General features: G+C 42.5%; 1 protein-coding gene and 1 long non-coding RNA gene across 2 annotated transcripts; one reads left to right on the top strand and one right to left on the bottom strand.

Moving 5' to 3' along the window:
• Positions 1-420: 420 nt before the first annotated feature.
• LOC309508636 lies at positions 421-1,783 on the bottom strand. The gene is made up of 3 exons (XR_014209628.1): positions 1,647-1,783; positions 630-801; positions 421-536 (listed from the first exon to the last, which is right to left on the bottom strand). It is a non-coding gene; the product is annotated as an uncharacterized lncRNA (long non-coding RNA).
• A 14,283-nt stretch (positions 1,784-16,066) lies between these two features.
• On the top strand, positions 16,067-19,585 carry olfcv3 (olfactory receptor C family, v3; the record flags this gene model as incomplete). The annotated part of the gene is made up of 6 exons (XM_082182931.1): positions 16,067-16,293; positions 16,452-16,740; positions 17,003-17,818; positions 17,920-18,144; positions 18,464-18,587; positions 18,687-19,585. The coding sequence occupies 6 exons, from the start codon at positions 16,067-16,069 to the stop codon at positions 19,583-19,585; spliced, it is 2,580 nt and encodes an 859-aa protein (XP_082039057.1).
• Between the last annotated feature and the right edge of the window lie 732 nt (positions 19,586-20,317).

Genomic DNA, 20,317 nt, shown 5'->3' with positions numbered 1-20,317 from the left:
ACTTTGTCTTTTCCTGGGTGGTAGAGACTCCACATGCTGCTGAGCCTGAGAGTCGATCGTAAACAGTTCAAGTGTAATAATTTGCTGGTCTTGTGGGATTAGCTGGTCTATGGGCAGGGGCTGGTCTTTCTGGGGCTGGTCTATGGGCAGGGGCTGGTCTTGCTGGGGCTGGTCTAGGTGGAGGGGCTGGTCTTGCTGGGGCTGGAGGGGCAGGGGCTGGTCTTGGTCTAGGTGGAGGGGCTGGTCTTGCTGGGGCTGGTATATGTGGAGGGGCTGGTCTAGGTGGAGGGGCTGGTCTTGCTGGGGCTGGAGGGGCAGGGGCTGGTCTTGGTCTAGGTGGAGGGGCTGGTCTTGCTGGGGCTGGTCTAGGTGGAGGGGCTGGTCTTGCTGGGGCTGGTCTAGGTGGAGGGGCTGGTCTTTCTGGGGCTGGTCTAGGTGGAGGGGCTGGTCTTGCTGGGGCTGGTCTAGGTGGAGGGGCTGGTCTTGCTGGGGCTGGTCTAGGTGGAGGGGCTGGTCTTGCTGGGGCTGGGGCACATCTGTTGTGAAGTTAGCAAAAATATAAATTCAGTACACATTGTCAAAGAAATCAACGACAAACTCTAATGAACTATACATAAAACTTATCTTACCATTCAGTTTGATTACGAAGTCATATGCCCTCTTCATGCTGGTTAAGAAACGCGTGTTGTTTTGCGTTGGTGGCAGATGCGTGACTACATCTGCCATCAACTTGCCTGTGCCCTTGTGCCTCTGGCTTATAAATAATATGGGCATATAGCCCAAGGCAGAAAGTTTTTGGACCTGAAATGAAACAAAGTAATTAACACATTTCCAATATATTATATTGCTACATTACTACATATATGGCAGTCCGTCTACAATTTAAAGACCTAATCTGGCAAAAAATATTTGTTCACGCTTTCAACAAGTGTTAAGTATTATTAAAGACATATTGTAAAATTAATACACATAAATATTTATTCATGAGTATTTCTTAAATTGCAACTGTCAGTGCTCGATTTTGTTTGAAAATAATTAATCAGATGTTGTTACAGTAATGAAGATGGCGTCTACTCCACACTGACTTTGAATCAGAAACAGAGGGCAGTTTACTTGGTGTATAAACTAGGTACTATTTGATTCATAGTTCATCCCTATCCCTAGTCCCTGCCATCAGTTACACAAGTATTTTAAAGATAAGTGTAGTCTTGAATATTTCCTACTTATGTACATTCACCAATGTATTTTCAAGATTTTTTTTTTTTCACAACAGAAGTACACCTGCATAAAATGAAAGTATCTTTACATATTGTGTATGGAGAGCTTTTTGGCAAACTGTTTATCAGAGCACCTTGCATGTGATGTACATTTATCACTTGAGCATCATGTGTGCTGCAAAAGCAATTTAATAGGATGTACAGTTTGGTGTGGTTTTTAAAGCGATTGTCTGTCTAAAATTTCATACTGACAAGATGTGCCAACTTCCAACATCCAGGCACGAATGTGAATCCTGGTACACAGCACACAGCATGGCTGCTATCTGCTATGTCTTCTGTCCATCAACAAACATGGTACCAAATACCGTATGTACTTTGGGCTTAATATTGATTACCACTCAATTAATGAAGCATAAGCATTTTACTTACAGCTATTTGGGCAGAGGCCACCACCCGAGATGCATTTTTGTTTTTGATGACCCTCTGGCCCCAGTCATCATTAATTTTTGCAGTTTTTAATAACCGCTTGCTTGGCAGTGTGGCAAAACAAGCACTGCAGGTTTTGCGGTTGGCCTGCTGACAGACCTGGCAGCTTGGGCAAGGCCTGAATTTTGGCTTTGTCATTCTGAAATGTACACACATACAAAAAATATAAATATGAAATATCATACAGGGATCCAAACACACATAAGTACAAGAAAGACAGAGCTAGTCAATCTATTAGCATGTGTCATACAGCAGTAGGCTATGCTTAACGTATCACTTTTCTAACATTATCAAAGGCAATACTAGATCTGGATGTTTGCAAGCTGGCAAATTATTTAAGTGCAGAAAAGGTGTGAAACATAAAGTCGCCAAGCGAGCTATTTGCTTTCCTGTAGTCATAAACCATCTTTGAATACTGACATTCCTCACAAAACTTAAGTCTGATTTACTTCATGCCAACAGCAATCTTTATCTTATAGGTTGGCCTATATTGTGCAGACTCCTGCAAATTTTATTTGGTGCAATAACCAGGTATTATGCCAGTCTCTATTCATTAAATTGGTAAATTATGTACTTAAAACAACACCAACAAATGAATCTATATTCTCTGATCCCGACCTTTACACTTTCAGTTGATTACAGTGAGTGAAGAAGAGGCAGCAACCCAGGTCCTCCGTCCCTCTAAAAAGCTACCACCACTAGATGGTAGGGGAAAGAGAGAGGGAGAGAGGGATGGAGAGTGAGAGAGAGAGAGAGAGAGAGAGAGAGAGAGAGAGAGAGAGAGAGAGAGAGAGAGAGAGAGAGAACAAGACAATAAACAAGACAAATGTGGCTCTTAAAAGTGCCTTTTTTTCGATGTAATGAGGTGATGTTTTTTTTAAAAGGACAGGGATTAAGGAACCTGCAGAGAAAGAGAAGAACAAATCAAAAAAGAATAGATCACCAAACTACATATTACAATATGAATAACTACTAGGCTAAGAAGTTAAGTAAATGGTGCTCTTGTTCATTCATGCAATCACAATATCATAAAAAATTTATGGCTTTAAAAAGAAGTATTTTGAACACATCCTTGTTCTGCCTTAATTCTATATTATATATCCCCAATAACCTTTCCCCCAATAATCCCTCAATAAGCATTTACACGTCCAAAATAAAATTGAGTTTATTTCCACACAAAAAAACATGTTGTGTATATGTATAGCCTATATATATATATATATATAAATATATATATATATATATATATATATATATATATATATATATATATATATATATATATATATATGAAGAGTTCAGATGCAAAAGCCTTTAAGTGCCATCTGAAATTTTCTTCTAGAATGGTCATTTATATAAAGCTTGTATATTTAAGTTCAGTAATTTCACTTAAATGACAATTAATAGGTAATTTGCATTGCATTTAAGTGAAATTATTAAACTTAAAAATACAAACTTGATAAAAATGACCATTCTAGAAGAAAATTTCAGATGGCACTTAAAGGCTTTTGCATCTGAACTCTTCATATATATATATATATATATATATATATATATATATATATATATATATATATATATATTATATGTAATATTAATAAAATTACTAGTTTATAAAAAAAAAACGGCGCGTGCTGAGAGAGCAGTAGCCTACCGGCGGTACCGGTAGATTCTCAGAAACTAAATAAGGTTTGGGCGCTTTGTTGAAGGGAAAAAATCGCTAAAGGGGTCTGCAATGTCGCTAAGTTGGCAACACTGTGTATCTCCAGTTCTCCAACTAGGTTGGGCCACGGGTCAAACAGAAAATACGCGCTGCGTTAATCGCGCGTTAAAAAAATTAGTGCCGTTAATATGATTTTGCGTTAACGTGTTATTAACGCGTTAACTTTGACAGCCCTAATATATATATGTAGCTGGACGGTCTATCGCCCCTCCCACTCGTAATTGTTTAATGCGTGGCCAATGGCCCAGCGTCTGGTGCAAATAAGAGCCCGGCTTACCTGCTCTTTGGCATGCGTCATCGTTCAGGGACGTGATGTCATCCATGTGCCCTGTTGCTGTTTGATTGAGTTACGGCCAGCTGTGTTGCCGCTCGTAAAAGTCTCGCCGAAGCTGCTAGCCACTGGCAGTGCTGTTTGCTGGTCAACTGTTGTCGGGAGAGTTGAATGTGGACCTCTGAGACAGGTAGGAGAAGCATTTGCGTGCAACAGCGTTTTGTAAACCACGTTTCTATGAGTTGTTTGACTGAGCGATTAGTCTGATTAATCCGTATGTCCACTGTAGTGTAACGCCGCCTTCACACTGGCAGTTGAAATCAGCTCCGTAATACGCAATACGCCCCCAGCGGACGTCGTACTACACCGTTGAAAAGATTCGGAAGCGAGTAGAACAAAAATGGCGGAGAGATTAACGGTTGATTTTGTCAGTGTCAGAATGTACAATTCTGTATGATCTCTCTGATGAGGGTTATAGAGACATTAATCGGAAGGCTGCTGCATGGAGGAAAGTTCCCCAGGACGTTGATATGTCAGGTCGGCTAAATGTGATATAGTGGTATATAGGGCTTTTAATTGTATTAACTGCCCTAATAACGTTAGAAAATCATGAAAATAAAAAAATGACATGACAACTTATAGTTATAAAATCATTATTTATTTTATTAAAAGTTGAGAATTCAGGTTTGTTTATCAGTACCATAGCAACGCTAACTTCCGCTGGAATTGTCGGATAGGAACCGTCCGTAGCCTTTCGCAAGAGTTCAATTTTTTGAACGCATCCGGATGACCAACGGACACGATTTTTTTCGCACCGCACTCGTTCGGACCCGGTTCGCACCCATTCGCATGCGGTCTGCGAATCTCCATAGGAAATGAATGACTTCCGGTCGTTTCGTAGCCGTATCGGAGCTGATTTCAACTGCCAGTGTGAAGGCGGCGTAAGATCTGTCTGCGCCGGTGAGCGTTGTCGGAGGCATTCGGCTCTATTCATCGCATATTGATCCCGGGACAGCGTGCTCAGTTGTGAGTATAGAGTTACTGTTAGAGCATGAAGCCAAGGGGGAAGAACTTTCAGCGTAACATCCTCTGTTTTGTTTCTAGGCATGCGATAAGGACCATATCGCCATTCTGAACGAGAGTTATCTGCCTGGTGCTTCATTGTGGAGCCTGTTTGCGCTGCGCCTTACCAGCTGCTGTTCTGTTTTGTGCTGTTCTGTTTTGTGCTGTTCGGTTTGTTTTGTTCTGTTTCACGCCAGGTGAATGGTTCTAAGTGAATCGTTTCCAGCGAATTATCCGAGCGAACTGCTTTTGAGAATCACTTCAAGTAACCCATTCTGGGTGAACCATCGCAAGTGAATCGTTTCGGTGAACCGCATCGAGTGAATCGTTTCAAACGAACTATTTCCACTGACGGTGACTTTGTAACCGTGGTATGTTTTTGAGTTTATTTTGTTTTCTTTTTGTTTATTACTTTGATTCATGTTAATGAGTGAGTGGGTTTCTGAATTTGTATTTGTTTCCGACTCAATTATTGTGTTGGGGAATTTATATATTATTTTTGGTTGACTTACGCTGTTGAAATTGTGATCTTTTGTTTATAGAGTTTTCTTGTTTTTTGGGGGTTTGATTTGTGACGATCAGGTCGGGACCAAGGAGTTGGTCCCCTCCTGAAATTGTAAACCAAGTTTATTTTGTTTATTTATCATTTTGTTTATATATTATTTTGTTTACATATCACTGGTTAATGTCTCTTTTCTTTTGCTTTTTGGTAGGTTCTGGGCACCCGGGGGCAGACAAGTGACAAAATTAGGTGGTGGTGTCCTCACTGTGTGCCGTGGTCTTCTCTGACATGAGTCGCTGAGTGTGCTGTGCTGGTGTGTGTGTGTGCACTGAGTAGAGTAATTTCCAAAAGGGTGAAATCCCGAGACTGCCCCCTGGGTGTGCCCAGGTCCCTCCACCGCCAACATTAGAAACTAGCAAATTGAAGTGATTGCTGGTCAACACCTTTTAATGACAAATGTCTTTTAACGATTAATAAAATAAATGTATATCTTTTTTTGCAATTCATCTGTGTCTCTGACTCAAAGTGATTAGGACCTGTGCGTGCCTATTACATTAGAGGTATCGTTAGATTCCTGGGGTGAAATTCCCCAGGTGGCGTAGTCGAAAATAGGTTAATTAGAAATGCCTAAGCGAACACCGCTTCGCCACATTTTGGCGTAAGTCGGCAGGATTATCACTATATTGGGTCAGAGACAATAGATTGGTGTGTTTGTATTGTGTTTATGGTTTTGATTTTCTTTCTTATTTTTTTGGGGAAACAGAACAGCAGCTCGTGTGAGGGCAGGTGGCTTCCTCTCTGGGGTGGTAAGTTTACGTAATTTCTTTTGAAATGGAGGAAGAATTACGGGAGTTGCGAGATTTAGTGGCTCAGTTAAGGGCTGATAATGCCAGGATGCAGCAGCTACAGGCGCCTGTGGCTGGTGTTTCCGGGGATGGCGAAGCCTTGCCTGATGCTTCTAATGCTCCACCGGTAATGCCCCAAATTTCTGGTGCTAGTGCACCGGAACGATTAGTTTTTGTGCCTAGAGAGCGCCGGTGCCCAAAATTTAGCGGTAAATCCGGTATAAGTATCGATGAATGGGTCGAGGAGGCACGGGCATGCATGAGAGCGCGGTATATGGGGATTACTGAACAAGCTTTCTTTGTATTTGACCACCTGGAGGGGGAGGCCCGAGAGGAGATTCGGTATCTTCCTGAGGCAGAGCGCGGAGATCCTAATAAGATTATTAAAGCGTTGCAAGAGCTTTATGGGTGTTCGCAGTCGTACGTCGCGTTGCAAGAGGCTTTCTTTTCAAGAAAGCAACAGGAGGGTGAAACACTGTTAGAATTCTCCCTTGCGCTTATGGCTCTTTTGGAGAGGGTTAAGAACCAAGCACCTAACGCTGTTGCAAATACCGAAATTGTATTGCGGGATCAATTTGTGGAGCATGTATCCGATAGCACTCTGCGGCGTGAGCTTAAACAGTTGGTACGTCGCCAGCCCACTGTTACGCTATTAGAAGTTCGCGGAGAAGCAATTAGGTGGGAACGTGAAGGGATGCCCGGGGGTGTAAGGGCGCGTAGTCAGTCCGTCCCGGTAGCCTACGGTCTTCAGTATGGGGTACGTGGGGCCACCTCTGCTGATGGGCAAAACCCTCCACAACAGTCTGAGATGAGCGAACTGCGAGAAATGTTTCGACAGCAACAGCAACAATTAAATCAGCTCACACAGACCATTGCTCGTCTCCAAACCCTGTATGTACCTAGTCGATCACCACGGCCGGGCCCAGTTATATGTAGACGGTGTCAGCGTCCAGGTCATTATGCTCGGGAGTGCGATGGGGGCCGGGCTCCCCCGCACCCTCCCCAGCCTATAGTTGGTCCTTCTATTACACATGGACAATCACGTTCTCCTCGGCCGACGGAAAACTAGCTCCCGCCAGGTTGCAGAGTCACGACCTTGGTGGGGAAGTAGTTGACTCCCAGCCCAGAGATACACGTGGTCTATTCCCTCGCTTGATCTCTTCGTGTCCACATTTGACTGTCTCTATAGGGGGAGTGTTAGTACCTTGTTTAGTCGACACCGGGTCAATGGTGTCGACTATCACAGAAAGTTTTTTCGTCGGCATTTTGAGCCTTGGGGGCGAGACCGTCTGCAGGACTGTCAGTGGTTGCAGCTTCGAGCGGCTAACGGGCTGGAGATCCCGTACCTCGGTTATTTGGAGCTGGATGTAGAAATGTGCGGCAGGTTGATTACAGGGTGTGGTGTCCTGGTGGTTAGGGATCCTCCTGGTGGGCTGAGTGTAGGCATCCCCGGAGTGTTGGGGATGAATATACTTAGCCGGTGTTACCAGGAGCTCTTTGGCCAGCACGGCGTTGCACTTTTTGATCTCCCTGTGGTTATACAGCTTCCGGGTGTATTGAGGGCTTTTCAACATTGTCAACATGTGAGCATAAAAAACCACTCCAAACGGGTTGGTGGGGTGCGTGTGCGTGGGCGTAGATCACGACGCATTCCGGGAGGAACCATTAAGTGGGTTGCTACCACCTGTTCGGATCAATTTGAGGGCCGAACCGTGTTGTTTGAGCCCCCCGAGTCTGGCCTTCCGGCTGGGCTCTTGGCCTCACCGGCCTTAGTACAGGTAAGTCGAGGTACTGCGTATGTGCCCGTGGTAAATGTCGGGGCTGCTGATGTGATGCTCCGCCCTACCACGGTGGTGGGAAGTGTGAAGGAAGTCTACTTGGTTAATCTGCCCCAGGGGGTCATTGAAGTTAAAACCACAGTTACGACAGTACAGTCCCATAGTGTAGAAGGGGAATCTCCTTTGCTGAACCAGATTGAGTCTCTCGATTTATCCGTTCTGCCTGCTGCAGAGCAGGATCAGGTTAGGGATTTCTTACGGAAGTATCAAGCAGTGTTTTCAGGCCATGAGGGAGATTTAGGTTGCACCCGTCTAATCTCCCATGATATCCCGCTGCTGGATGACGTCCCCGTGCGCCAGCGGTATAGACGCATTCCTCCTTCTGAATATGAGGTAGTTAAAACTCATATCAACCAACTGTTGGAAGCAGGTATAGTACGTGAGAGTAGTAGCCCATACGCCTCACCTATCGTGTTGGTAAAGAAAAAGGACGGTAGTCTGCGCATGTGCGTAGACTACCGTCACTTGAACGCCAAAACTAGGAAGGATGCCTTTCCCCTTCCTCGAATTGAGGAATCATTAGATTCGTTGTCCGGGGCCCGCTGGTTTTCCACCTTAGATCTAGCCAGCGGGTACCTGCAGGTTCCGGTGTCCGAGCATGATAGGCCCAAGACTGCATTCTGTACGCCCTTTGGGCTCTTTGAATTCAATCGCATGCCGTTTGGCCTCTGCAACGCACCAAGTACGTTTCAGAGGTTGATGGAGCGTTTGTTTGGGGACCAGCAATGTCAGTCACTTCTGTTATATCTTGACGACATTGTTGTGTTTTCCACTTCAGTGGCTCAGCATCTACAGAGGCTGGAATTGGTCTTGGACCGGTTGAGGAGAGAGGGGCTGAAGGCCAACTGGCAGAAATGCGCCTTTTTCAAACGAGAGGTAAGATACTTGGGGCATGTTATATCGGCCCAAGGAGTGGCGACCGATCCGAGTAAAATCGAGGCCGTGGCGCAGTGGCGTCGCCCAACAGTTGTCTCCGAATTGAGGAACTTTTTGGGGTTCGCAAGCTACTACAGGCGCTTCGTAGAGGGTTTCGCCAAGTTGGCGGCTCCCTTGCATAGACTGTTAGCTGAAGTTGTTGGAGGTAAGTCAGGGAAAAGGAAGGGGCAGAGTTTAGTTCAGGTGTGGACGCAACAGTGTCAGGAGTCATTTGAGGCATTGAAGAGTAAGCTAATTTCTGCGCCTGTGCTAGCGTATGCGGATTTCTCCCGAACCTTCATCTTGGAGGTAGACGCTAGCCACAGCGGCTTAGGCGCTGTACTCTCACAAGAACAGGAGGGAAAAGTGCGACCCATAGCTTATGCCAGTAGAAGTTTGAGGCCCACTGAGCGTAATATGAGTAATTACAGTTCCATGAAATTGGAGTTCCTGGCGCTCAAGTGGGCCATGGTGGAGAAATTCAGGGAGTATTTGTTGGGACATAAGTGTCTTGTGTTTACTGATAATAACCCCCTGAGTCATTTGACCACGGCAAAGCTTGGGGCCACTGAACAGCGCTGGGCTGCTGAGCTGGCTGCCTTCGATTTCGAGGTGAGGTATAGGTCCGGGAGGAGTAATGGCAATGCGGATGCTTTGTCCCGCCAGAACCCTGTCAATCTGGACGATATTGAGGGCTTGGCTGCTAGTATCCCGGTGCCTGAGTTGCTACAGCAGGCCATAAGACCAGGTGGCATTGTGCATGCTGTGGCAAATGAAATGACTGTCTTGCCTAGCTATTCTGCTTCCGACTTGTGTGTTATGCAGGATGGTGATTCCATCATTGGACCACTGTTGCGGTTCTGGAGACGGGGTAAGCGCCCCCTGCCCGAAGAACGGCGTCAGTTGGCTAAGCCCGTTCTCACACTGCTGCAACAGTGGGACCGATTGGTGGAGAAGGAGGGTGTATTATACCGGCAGATTTTCCGTCCCGATGGGGGAGAAGAGTGCTATCAGTTGATATTGCCCGAGGTAATGAAGCAGGAGGTTTTAGAGCAGCTGCATCAACAACATGGTCATCAGGGAGTCGAGCGGACTAGTGAGTTGATTAGGCGTAGGTGTTACTGGCCAAGTATGTTTGTGGATATTACTCGCTGGTGTAGAGAGTGCGAACGATGCCAGCTCGCTAAAGAGAGTCAACCAGTGGCACGGGGTTACATGGGCCATTTGTTGGCTTCCAGACCTAATGAGGTCCTGGCCATTGATTTCACGGTACTGGAACCATCTCAGTCAGGCCATGAGAATATTTTGGTCATCACCGATGTATTCAGTAAGTTCTCCATGGCGATACCTACCCGTGACCAGCGAGCCGAGACTGTGGCGCAGATTCTAGTCGAGGAGTGGTTCTTTAAGTTTGGGGTCCCGGGCCGTATTCATTCCGACCAAGGTCGCAATTTTGAATCTGCTCTAATTCGGCAGCTTTGTGAGCTTTATCAGATCAAGAAGTCCCGTACGACACCGTACCATCCGGCCGGAAACGGTCAATGCGAGCGTTTCAATCGCACCCTGTATACGTTATTACGAACTCTGCCCGGCCCTAGGAAGAGAGACTGGGCCTCTTGTTTATCACAGGTTCTCTTCTGTTATAACACCACCCCCCACCAGGGGACAGGAGAGTCCCCTTATTACTTGATGTTCGGTCAGGAACCTAGGTTGCCGGTGGACTTCCTGCTGGGCAATGTGTCAGAGCCCATGGCAGGTAGTGTGCAGAGTTGGGTGGTAGAACATCGAAAGCGGTTGCAGGTTGCCTTTCAGGGCGCAAGGGAACGCCTGCAGGCAGCTGCGGGTCGCCGAAAAGAACGACACGACTTGCATGTTCGTGACTTACCTTTGTTGGAGGGCCAGCGGGTTTATTTACGAGATCACTCGTTTAAAGGGCGGCATAAGATTGCAGACTTGTGGAGTCCGGTGTTGTTCCAAGTGGTTCACTCTCCTGAGGTGGGAGGTGTAGTGTATACTATTGCACCAGTAGAGGATCTAAGTAAGGTCTGATGTGTCCATCGCTCGTTATTGAAGGCTTGTGGCCGGAAAGAGGTCCTGCCAAACAGCCAACTGGGGGTTGGAGTAGAAGCTCAGGAAGAACCACAGGTAGATGACGTTGACTTGGTGGTGCTAGTGCCGGAGACCCCTTGTGCTCATCGGGCACGTGCCAATTCTGGTACAAACCAGTTGCCGTCGGATCTTCCCCTTGTAGGTGCAGCTGGAGGAGAGCCAGGCGACCAGGTTAGGGGACCAGTGTCGGGGGAGCCCACCGTGCCTCTTGGTTTCCAGGATGGTAGGGTGGTCGTCCCTCGGCGGACAGGCCGAGAAGGAGCCGGTCGGCATGGGAATTTGCACCATCTCCCCCGAACAGTAGGAGAGATAGGAAGTAGGGTTGCAGTTGGCTCTGAAGTAACCACTGCCGGTATCTTGTTTAGGCCATGGTCATGAGTGGTGTTGGGGACCCTGTAGTGAGTCCATCGACGGGGCGCCGATGCAAAAAGGGAGGGGAAGATTGTAGCAGGACGGTCTATCGCCCCTCCCACTCGTAATTGTTTAATGCGTGGCCAATGTCATCCATGTGCCCTGTTGCTGTTTGATTGAGTTACGGCCAGCTGTGTTGCCGCTCGTAAAAGTCTCGCCGAAGCTGCTAGCCACTGGCAGTGCTGTTTGCTGGTCAACTGTTGTCGGGAGAGTTGAATGTGGACCTCTGAGACAGGTAGGAGAAGCATTTGCGTGCAACAGCGTTTTGTAAACCACGTTTCTATGAGTTGTTTGACTGAGCGATTTAGTCTGATTAATCCGTATGTCCACTGTAGTGTAAGATCTGTCTGCGCCGGTGAGCGTTGTCGGAGGCATTCGGCTCTATTCATCGCATATTGATCCCGGGACAGCGTGCTCAGTTGTGAGTATAGAGTTACTGTTAGAGCATGAAGCCAAGGGGGAAGAACTTTCAGCGTAACATCCTCTGTTTTGTTTCTAGGCATGCGATAAGGACCATATTGCCATTCTGAACGAGAGTTATCTGCCTGGTGCTTCATTGTGGAGCCTGTTTGCGCTGCGCCTTACCAGCTGCTGTTCTGTTTTGTGCTGTTCTGTTTTGTGCTGTTCGGTTTGTTTTGTTCTGTTTCACGCCAGGTGAATGGTTCTAAGTGAATCGTTTCCAGCGAATTATCCGAGCGAACTGCTTTTGAGAATCACTTCAAGTAACCCATTCTGGGTGAACCATCGCAAGTGAATCGTTTCGGTGAACCGCATCGAGTGAATCGTTTCAAACGAACTATTTCCACTGACGGTGACTTTGTAACCGTGGTATGTTTTTGAGTTTATTTTGTTTTCTTTTTGTTTATTACTTTGATTCATGTTAATGAGTGAGTGGGTTTCTGAATTTGTATTTGTTTCCGACTCAATTATTGTGTTGGTGAATTTATATATTATTTTTGGTTGACTTACGCTGTTGAAATTGTGATCTTTTTGTTTATAGAGTTTTCTTGTTTTTGGGGGGTTTGATTTGTGACGATCAGGTCGGGACCAAGGAGTTGGTCCCCTCCTGAAATTGTAAACCAAGTTTATTTTGTTTATTTATCATTTTGTTTATATATTATTTTGTTTACATATCACTGGTTAATGTCTCTTTTCTTTTGCTTTTTGGTAGGTTCTGGGCACCCGGGGGCAGACAAGTGACAAAATTAGGTGGTGGTGTCCTCACTGTGTGCCGTGGTCTTCTCTGACATGAGTCGCTGAGTGTGCTGTGCTGGTGTGTGTGTGTGCACTGAGTAGAGTAATTTCCAAAAGGGTGAAATCCCGAGACTGCCCCCTGGGTGTGCCCAGGTCCCTCCACCGCCAACATTAGAAACTAGCAAATTGAAGTGATTGCTGGTCAACACCTTTTAATGACAAATGTCTTTTAACGATTAATCAAATAAATGTATATCTTTTTTGCAATTCATCTGTGTCTCTGACTCAAAGTGATTAGGACCTGTGCGTGCCTATTACATTAGAGGTATCGTTAGATTCCTGGGGTGAAATTCCCCAGGTGGCGTAGTCGAAAATAGGTTAATTAGAACTGCCTAAGCGAACACCGCTTCGCCACATATATATATATATATATATATATATATATATATATATATATATATATAGGCCTCCAACATGTTTTTTTTATAAACTCGTAATTTTATTAATTTTGGGCGTGTAAATGCTTATTCATTTCTCTTTCTTATGAGACTGTTGTAAGCGACTTACCGTGGTGGAATCGCGCTGGGCAATGGTTTCTGCAATGGTCGCACACAGTGACGTGTTGCACAAAATTGCGCCAAAATATCAATCATAATTAAAAAGTACAGTCTTAATATTTTTTTATATTTTTTTATATAATTTTAAAGGGGTCAGCATAAATGTCTAAGTGAAGGAAACACGGGTATATGTAGCCATTACATTTAAACACACCACTTCCCAGAATGCATCCATCACTTTGCCAAATATGTCCATATTAAGCAATATAAACATTTCTGCAGTAGGCTATTTAATTTATTACAACATCATAATCAGTATTGAGATGAAAGTGCTATAAAAGTAGGCTATTCATTGTTTGTTTGTTTTTTTTTGTTTTGTTTTTTTTTCGCAAAAAAAGCAAAGTTGTAGGCTCATAGTATCAGCAATTGCAAATTGAAATACCATCGGCAAAATATCCCACCTAAATTAAGGCATGTTTTAAGCCTACAGCAAATATGCAGTCCTGCAATTATGTCGTTTTTATGTAGGCCAAAATTATATATAAAAAAATTAAAAAATTAAAAAGAGAGAGAGAGAAAAAAGTCGTGATACCGATTTAGTCAAGGGTTTCTGCCCCACGAAAATGTATGGTCACCGCGCCAATGATTGTAACAGTATATGCGCCGCACGCTACTGTAAAATACACATTTGCAGCATAATTAATCGCCTGAAACCATACTTTCCAGCTGGATGGATAACCCCCATTTCGTCAAAATCCAAAGATGAGGGATTTGCATTCAAATATCGGACGACCCTCTCCGTTGTCAAGCGACGAATGGGGGTAGCTACCCTCAACGTCGGCTTATGGACGTGAGGGGGAAATGATCAAACTATGTGATCTAAAATTATAAAATATCCTACCTAAATTAAGGCATGTGTTAAGCATACAGCAAATATAAAGTCCTGTAATTATGTAATTTTAATGTAGCCCAAAATTATATAAAAAAGAGAAAGGAAAAGTCGTTATACCGATTCAGACAAGGGTTTCTGCCCCACGAAAATGTATGCTCACCGCACCAATGAATGATTGTAACAATATGCGCCGCACGCTACTGCAAAATACACATTTGCAGCATAAAATCAGTCGCCTAAAACCATACTTTCCAGCGCAGGCAAACCGCTGGATGGGTAACCCCATTTCGTCAAAATTCAAAGATGAGGGATTTGCACTCAAATCTATCGGACGACCCTCTCCGTTGTCAAGCGACGAATAGGGGGTACCCTCATCGTCGGCCTTTGGACGTGAGGGGGAAATGACCAAACGGCAGTATGTGACGAATAGGGGTGAGACCGTGTTGTTTAAGTTGAAGTTGTTCTAACTCATTGTGTTGTTAAACTCTGTAAGTTCACAAAACTATCATTAACCTAACTAAAAGTCAATATTTTTTTCAATGTAGTGTAGTGTGATTAAAATTAAATGTATTTTAACTGAATTTAAATGCAAATTAATTTTGTTTACATTTGTTTAACTTTTGCTCGCAATTAATACAATTAAATGTGTTTAAAAATGTGTTATAAATCATAATTATTTAAAATGTATGTTTAAGTAAAACTTAGTAGACATTACAAAGTGCAGTTTTTAAGTGTGTTTATAAAAATGATGATGAAAGTGTACTTTCTTTAAGTTAAGCTTAATTAGACATTATTACAAAGTGCATTTTTAAAAAGTGTACTTAAGTGTGTTAAGAAATATTGTGATGAAAGTGTACTTACTTTAAATTAAACTTAATTAGATATTATTACAAAGTGCATTTTTAAAAATGCACTTAATTGTTTATAAATATTGTGATGAAAGCGTACTTACTTTAAGTTAAACTTAATTAGATATTATTACAAAGTGCATTCATAAAAAGTGCACTTAAATGTGTTTCTAAATATTATAATAAAAGTGTTCTTTCTTTAAGTAAAACTTAATTAGACATTATTACAAAGTGCATTTTTAAAAAGTGTATTTAAGTGTGTTAAGAAATATTGTGATGAAAGTGTACTTTAAATTAAACTTAATTAGATATTATTACAAAGTGCACTTGTAAAAAAATTTACTTAAGTGTGTTTATAAATATTGTGATGAAAGTGTACTTTCTTTAAGTTAAGCTTAATTAGACATTATTACAAAGTGCATTTTTAAAAATACACTTAAGTGTGTTTATAAATATTGTGATGAAAGTGTACTTTAAGTTAAACTTAATTAGATATTATTACAAAGTGCATTTGTAAAAAGTGCACTTAAGTGTGTTTATAAATATTGTGATGAAAGTGTACTTTCTTTAAGTTAAGCTTAATTAGACATTATTACAAAGTGCATTTTTTTAAATGCACTTAAGTGTGTTTATAAATATTGTGATGAAAGTGTACTTACTTTAAGTTAAACTTAATTAGATATTATTACAAAGTGCATTTGTAAAAAGTGCACTTAAGTGTGTTAATAAATATTGTCATTAAAGTGTATTCCCTTTAAGTACACTTAAGTGGTCTTTAATTTTAATTTTATTATATTATCTGCAAGTGCACTTTTCAAAAAGTATACTTTTATTATTTTAAGCACACAAAAAGTGCGCTTTCAATACAATTAAGCACACTTCTTTTTCACAAGGGGATATAGGAAACAGACTGTAAATAATTGTATATACTTAAAATAACATGAGACTATATACACCACAAAATTGTATCATGTCCTAAAACAAATTTACTCTCTTTCTAATGAATGGGTCGTGGGTTGCGCTACTGTTGTAAAAAGGAATCATATTAATAAAGCATATTTATGAATATCAGTATTTTGAATCCTTCTGATGGCATGTGACCATGACACATAATGAGATGCATGAAGATCTGTGTGAAGATCTGTGTCTGATATATATATAACAGGGTGTCCTGCCCACTGTAGTCATGCTGAGGGATGCAGCCATTAGAGAGCATGACTGTCCTTCTCCTGTGGCTTCTGGTTTACCATCTCAGTGCACTCACTCCTGGAGATGCTTCTAAATGTGTCCTGCAAAGTGATTTTGAGCCAGGCCTCATGGCTAATGGAGATTTTCAAATAGGTGGCATTTTTCCTTTGCACTACAATCAGGAAATGCCAGATCTCAACTGTACTTACAAACCGGGGCCAGTCAAATGTAATGGGTGAGTAACAAAAATGTATTTTTTAAAAACTGCCTAGAGAATATAATATTTGTAGGGTATAAATATCTTAAATGGGTGTTTTGATAGAACTATTTAAACGTGTACAACTTAAGTTTGGATGCCTTTTATTTCATTCTTTCTGTTTACTTCATCTGCAGATTTGATCCGAGAGCTTTCCGCTGGGCCCTTACAATGAAACTTGCTGTAGAGGAAATAAACAAGCGAGCCGATCTTCTACCTGAATACACTCTGGGTTACAAAATCTTTGACTCTTGTGCATACCCTCTGACTGGGCAAAGATCAGCAGTAGCTGTTCTAAATGGGCCAAATGAGCAATTAAGCCCCATGTGTGCAGGTCCTGGTCCACTGCTTGCTATCATAGGAGAATCCGGGTCAGCTCAGTCTATTGTAGTTTCAAGACTTTTGCAGCCTTTCGGGATACCAATGGTGAGTCTAAAAATAAACATTTTCAATTATGTTTGTGTTAATTTAAAGTGTGTTGTGGTTTGTGTATGCTTTTTTTTTTTTTTTTTTTTGAGAAAATAATTAAATAGAGAATAAATTGCGAAAAATAAATGTTCAGTAATGGAGAGTTAACCATGTACACAGTCTTAGCTGTGTAAATTAAAACCATGCAGTGCAACCTAAGATCTAATAATATTCTTGTTACAGAATTTTCTTCTTCTTTTTTTTTTTTCTCTCTTGACAGATCAGTTATTTTTCATCATGTGCATGTCTTAGTGATAGGAGAGAATTCCCTACATTTTTCAGAGTAATCCCTAGTGATGCCTATCAAGTAAAGGCCATTGCAAAACTCCTGCTGCATTTTAACTGGACCTGGGTGGGAGTGGTACGAGGAGATCACGAGTATGGTCGCTTTGCCCTTCAGGGCTTACTGACGGAGTTAGAGGATACAGGCATATGTGTTGCTTATCAGGAGATGATTCCTCTGTTATACGAGCGTCAGAGGGCGCTGGAAATCATTCGAGTCATGAGCCACTCCACTGCTCGGGTTGTAGTGGTATTCTCAGCTGAAGGGGAGCTCACACCATTCTTAAGAGACTACATGGAACAGAATGTCACTGGGATACAGTGGATTGCTAGTGAGGCATGGGTTACAGCTTCTGTGTTCACAGGAAGTGAATATTACCCTTTCCTTGGAGGGACCATTGGATTTGGCATACGACAGGGCCAAATTCCTGGGTTAAGTGAGTATCTCACAACAGTGAACCCACAAACGTACCCCTCAAATCCTCTGGTTCACGAGCTGTGGGGGGCTTTATATGACTGTTCGCCCAACAGTTCCATCTTAAATAATCATCTGCCCTCCTGTACAGGGCAGGAGACTGTTAGGGTGCAGCACTCTGCCTATTTTAATACTTCTAGCCCCCGCATTTCCTATAATGTTTATAAAGGAGTGTATGCCATTGCTCATTCCCTGCACAACCTTCTTCACTGTACACCTGGGAAAGGGCCGTTCAAAAACTCCACATGTGCAAGTGAACATAATGTCTACCCATGGCAGGTACTCAAAATAATGAGTGCTTAAATGCTTAATGCTTAATTAACTCTGTACAAAGTTATGACTTGAACTAATGCAAACAGTCTTTTATCTCCTAAACGCAGTTACAGCAGTATCTCCAAGAAGTGTCATTCACTATTTCAGGAGAGACAGTGAACTTTGACATGAAAGGCGATTCTATCCCATCTTATGACCTCATAAACTGGCAGCAGGGCTCAGCAGGAAATATTGAATTTGTTAATGTGGGGATGTTCGATGGTGCACAAGAATCTGGCCAAGAACTGGTTATCCAAGAGAAGGCTATCATGTGGCCCGGACATCAGACTGAGGCAAGCTGTTCTCACAGTGTATTTCAGTACATGAGATTCCATGTTCTGAAGTTCTGTAGGGTCAAATGGAGGTAAGTATCAATTTGAAACATGAAATAATTGTTATTCTGAAGATGGAAGATCTGTCTGTGGGAAGGAAATGCAAAAGGCAAAATTAATCGTTGTTAATCAGTATGTCCTATTATCATTATATATCCAGGTTAGTTAGTAGCAAATTAGTTTCTTGTCAAATAATTAATAATGCTATTGACCTATAGGAACATTATTAATATACACTTGTATACATTACTAATATATGTGTGGCTGTGTTGTTAAGCAGGTGCTGGTGTCTGTGTGCAGCAACAGCTGCACTCCGGGATTCAGGCAGGCTGTCCGTCGTGGCCAGCCTCTGTGCTGCTTTGATTGTGTACCTTGTGACAGTGGCAAAATCAGTAATAAGACAGGTTGGAGAACAACTTCAATAATAAAAAAATAAATAAAAAAAAGAACAAAAAAAAACTGTGAGCTTTATCTTCATTTTTATAGTCTTTCCCTCTCTTTAGATTCATTAGAATGTATGGCCTGTTCTGAAGATTACTGGTCAAATGCTGATGGAACAGTGTGTATTCCAAAAGTGGTTGAATTCCTATCCCATGATGCAATGGGAATGACCCTAACAGTAATAGCTGTAGTGGGGGCCTGCCTCACTTCAGCTGTGTTTGCTGTATTTCTCTACTACAGAAACACTCCTGTTGTACGCATAAATAACTCAGAGCTCAGTTTCTTCATCTTGTTATCACTGACTCTATGTTTTCTATGCGCTTTGGTGTTTATTGGGGAACCCACATCCTGGTCCTGCATGCTACGACACACTGCCTTCAGCATCACCTTCTCCCTCTGCATATCCTGCATCCTGGGCAAGACTTTAGTGGTGCTGGCAGCTTTTACAGCTACCCGACCAGGAAACAATATAATGAAATGGTTGGGCCCAATACAGCAGAGAATCATCATCTTCTGCTGCACTCTAGTTCAAGTGGTCATATGTACCGTCTGGCTTGTAGCGTCCCCACCTTTCCCCTATAGAAACACTAAATATCAACAGTCCAAGATCATCTTGGATTGCAGTGTGGGCTCTGATCTGGCATTCTGGTGTGTGTTGGGATACATAGGCCTTTTGGCTTGTGTCTGCTTTTTTCTGGCATTTTTAGCGCGAAAGTTGCCAGGCAATTTTAATGAGGCCAAATACATAACCTTCAGCATGCTTATATTTTGTGCAGTGTGGCTGGCATTTGTACCTGCATATGTCAGTTCACCTGGTAAATTTACAACTGCTGTGGAAATTTTTGCCATTTTAGCATCTAGTTTTGGCCTGCTCCTCTGCTTATTCACCCCCAAGGTTTATATTATTTTACTAAAGCCTGAGAAAAACACCAAGCAACATCTAATGGGAAAAGACAAATAATACAACTGATCATGTTTTGAGTCCAGTACAAAGTGAAATAAATATAAATAATATGAAATAAATAACCAAAAATAGCAAATTAACAGTAATTGAATAAACACTTTTTTTATATATATAATTTTTGCTTACTTTATTAATCTGAATACATATTACTGCACATTTTTTTAGATTGTATTATGAGTGGTACTTGATGTCTTATTGTTAACAAGTGTACACATTGAGGCATGTAAATCAACCATACAGTAATAACACAATGCTTCAACAATGGGTATTTGTAAGAGTATATCAATTTACTGGACACTACAAACAACAAACTATAAAGGACTATTATGGAACAATCAAACTCAGACCCAGGGGCGTCACTAGGCCCTTTTTAGGGGGGCTTCAGTCCCCTTTTAAAAAACTCATTTGAAACGGCGGCAAGCTGCGTCAAGTTTTGGCTCCTCCCCTTGTCTGAGTCTGCTTGGATTTAGCGCATTTTTCAATCTGCAGGGGCGCCGACTCCGCCGAGCAGAGCGAACATCAGAGAGTACAAGGTGTGTCGTGTGTGCATTTATTGATAGATTGCTATGATATTACATCTGCATCGGTGCAGTTCTTTGTCATAAATGCATTGCAGTTTACATAATGTAATGTTACTAGAGCATTGGGAGCAACACAGGACGGTTCGGTTTCTCATCCGAGCGCGAATTTTAGCAGCACGACTGACGCTTCAGTTTACGGTCAAGTACG

The sequence above is a fragment of the Leuciscus leuciscus genome, assembly GCF_965113295.1.
Source record: "Leuciscus leuciscus genome assembly, chromosome: 10".
In the NCBI taxonomy this organism is placed as follows: Eukaryota; Metazoa; Chordata; class Actinopteri; order Cypriniformes; family Leuciscidae; genus Leuciscus; species Leuciscus leuciscus.
The sequence above is the reverse complement of the archived record's forward strand: the minus strand, read 5'-3'. Positions and strand labels throughout refer to the sequence as shown.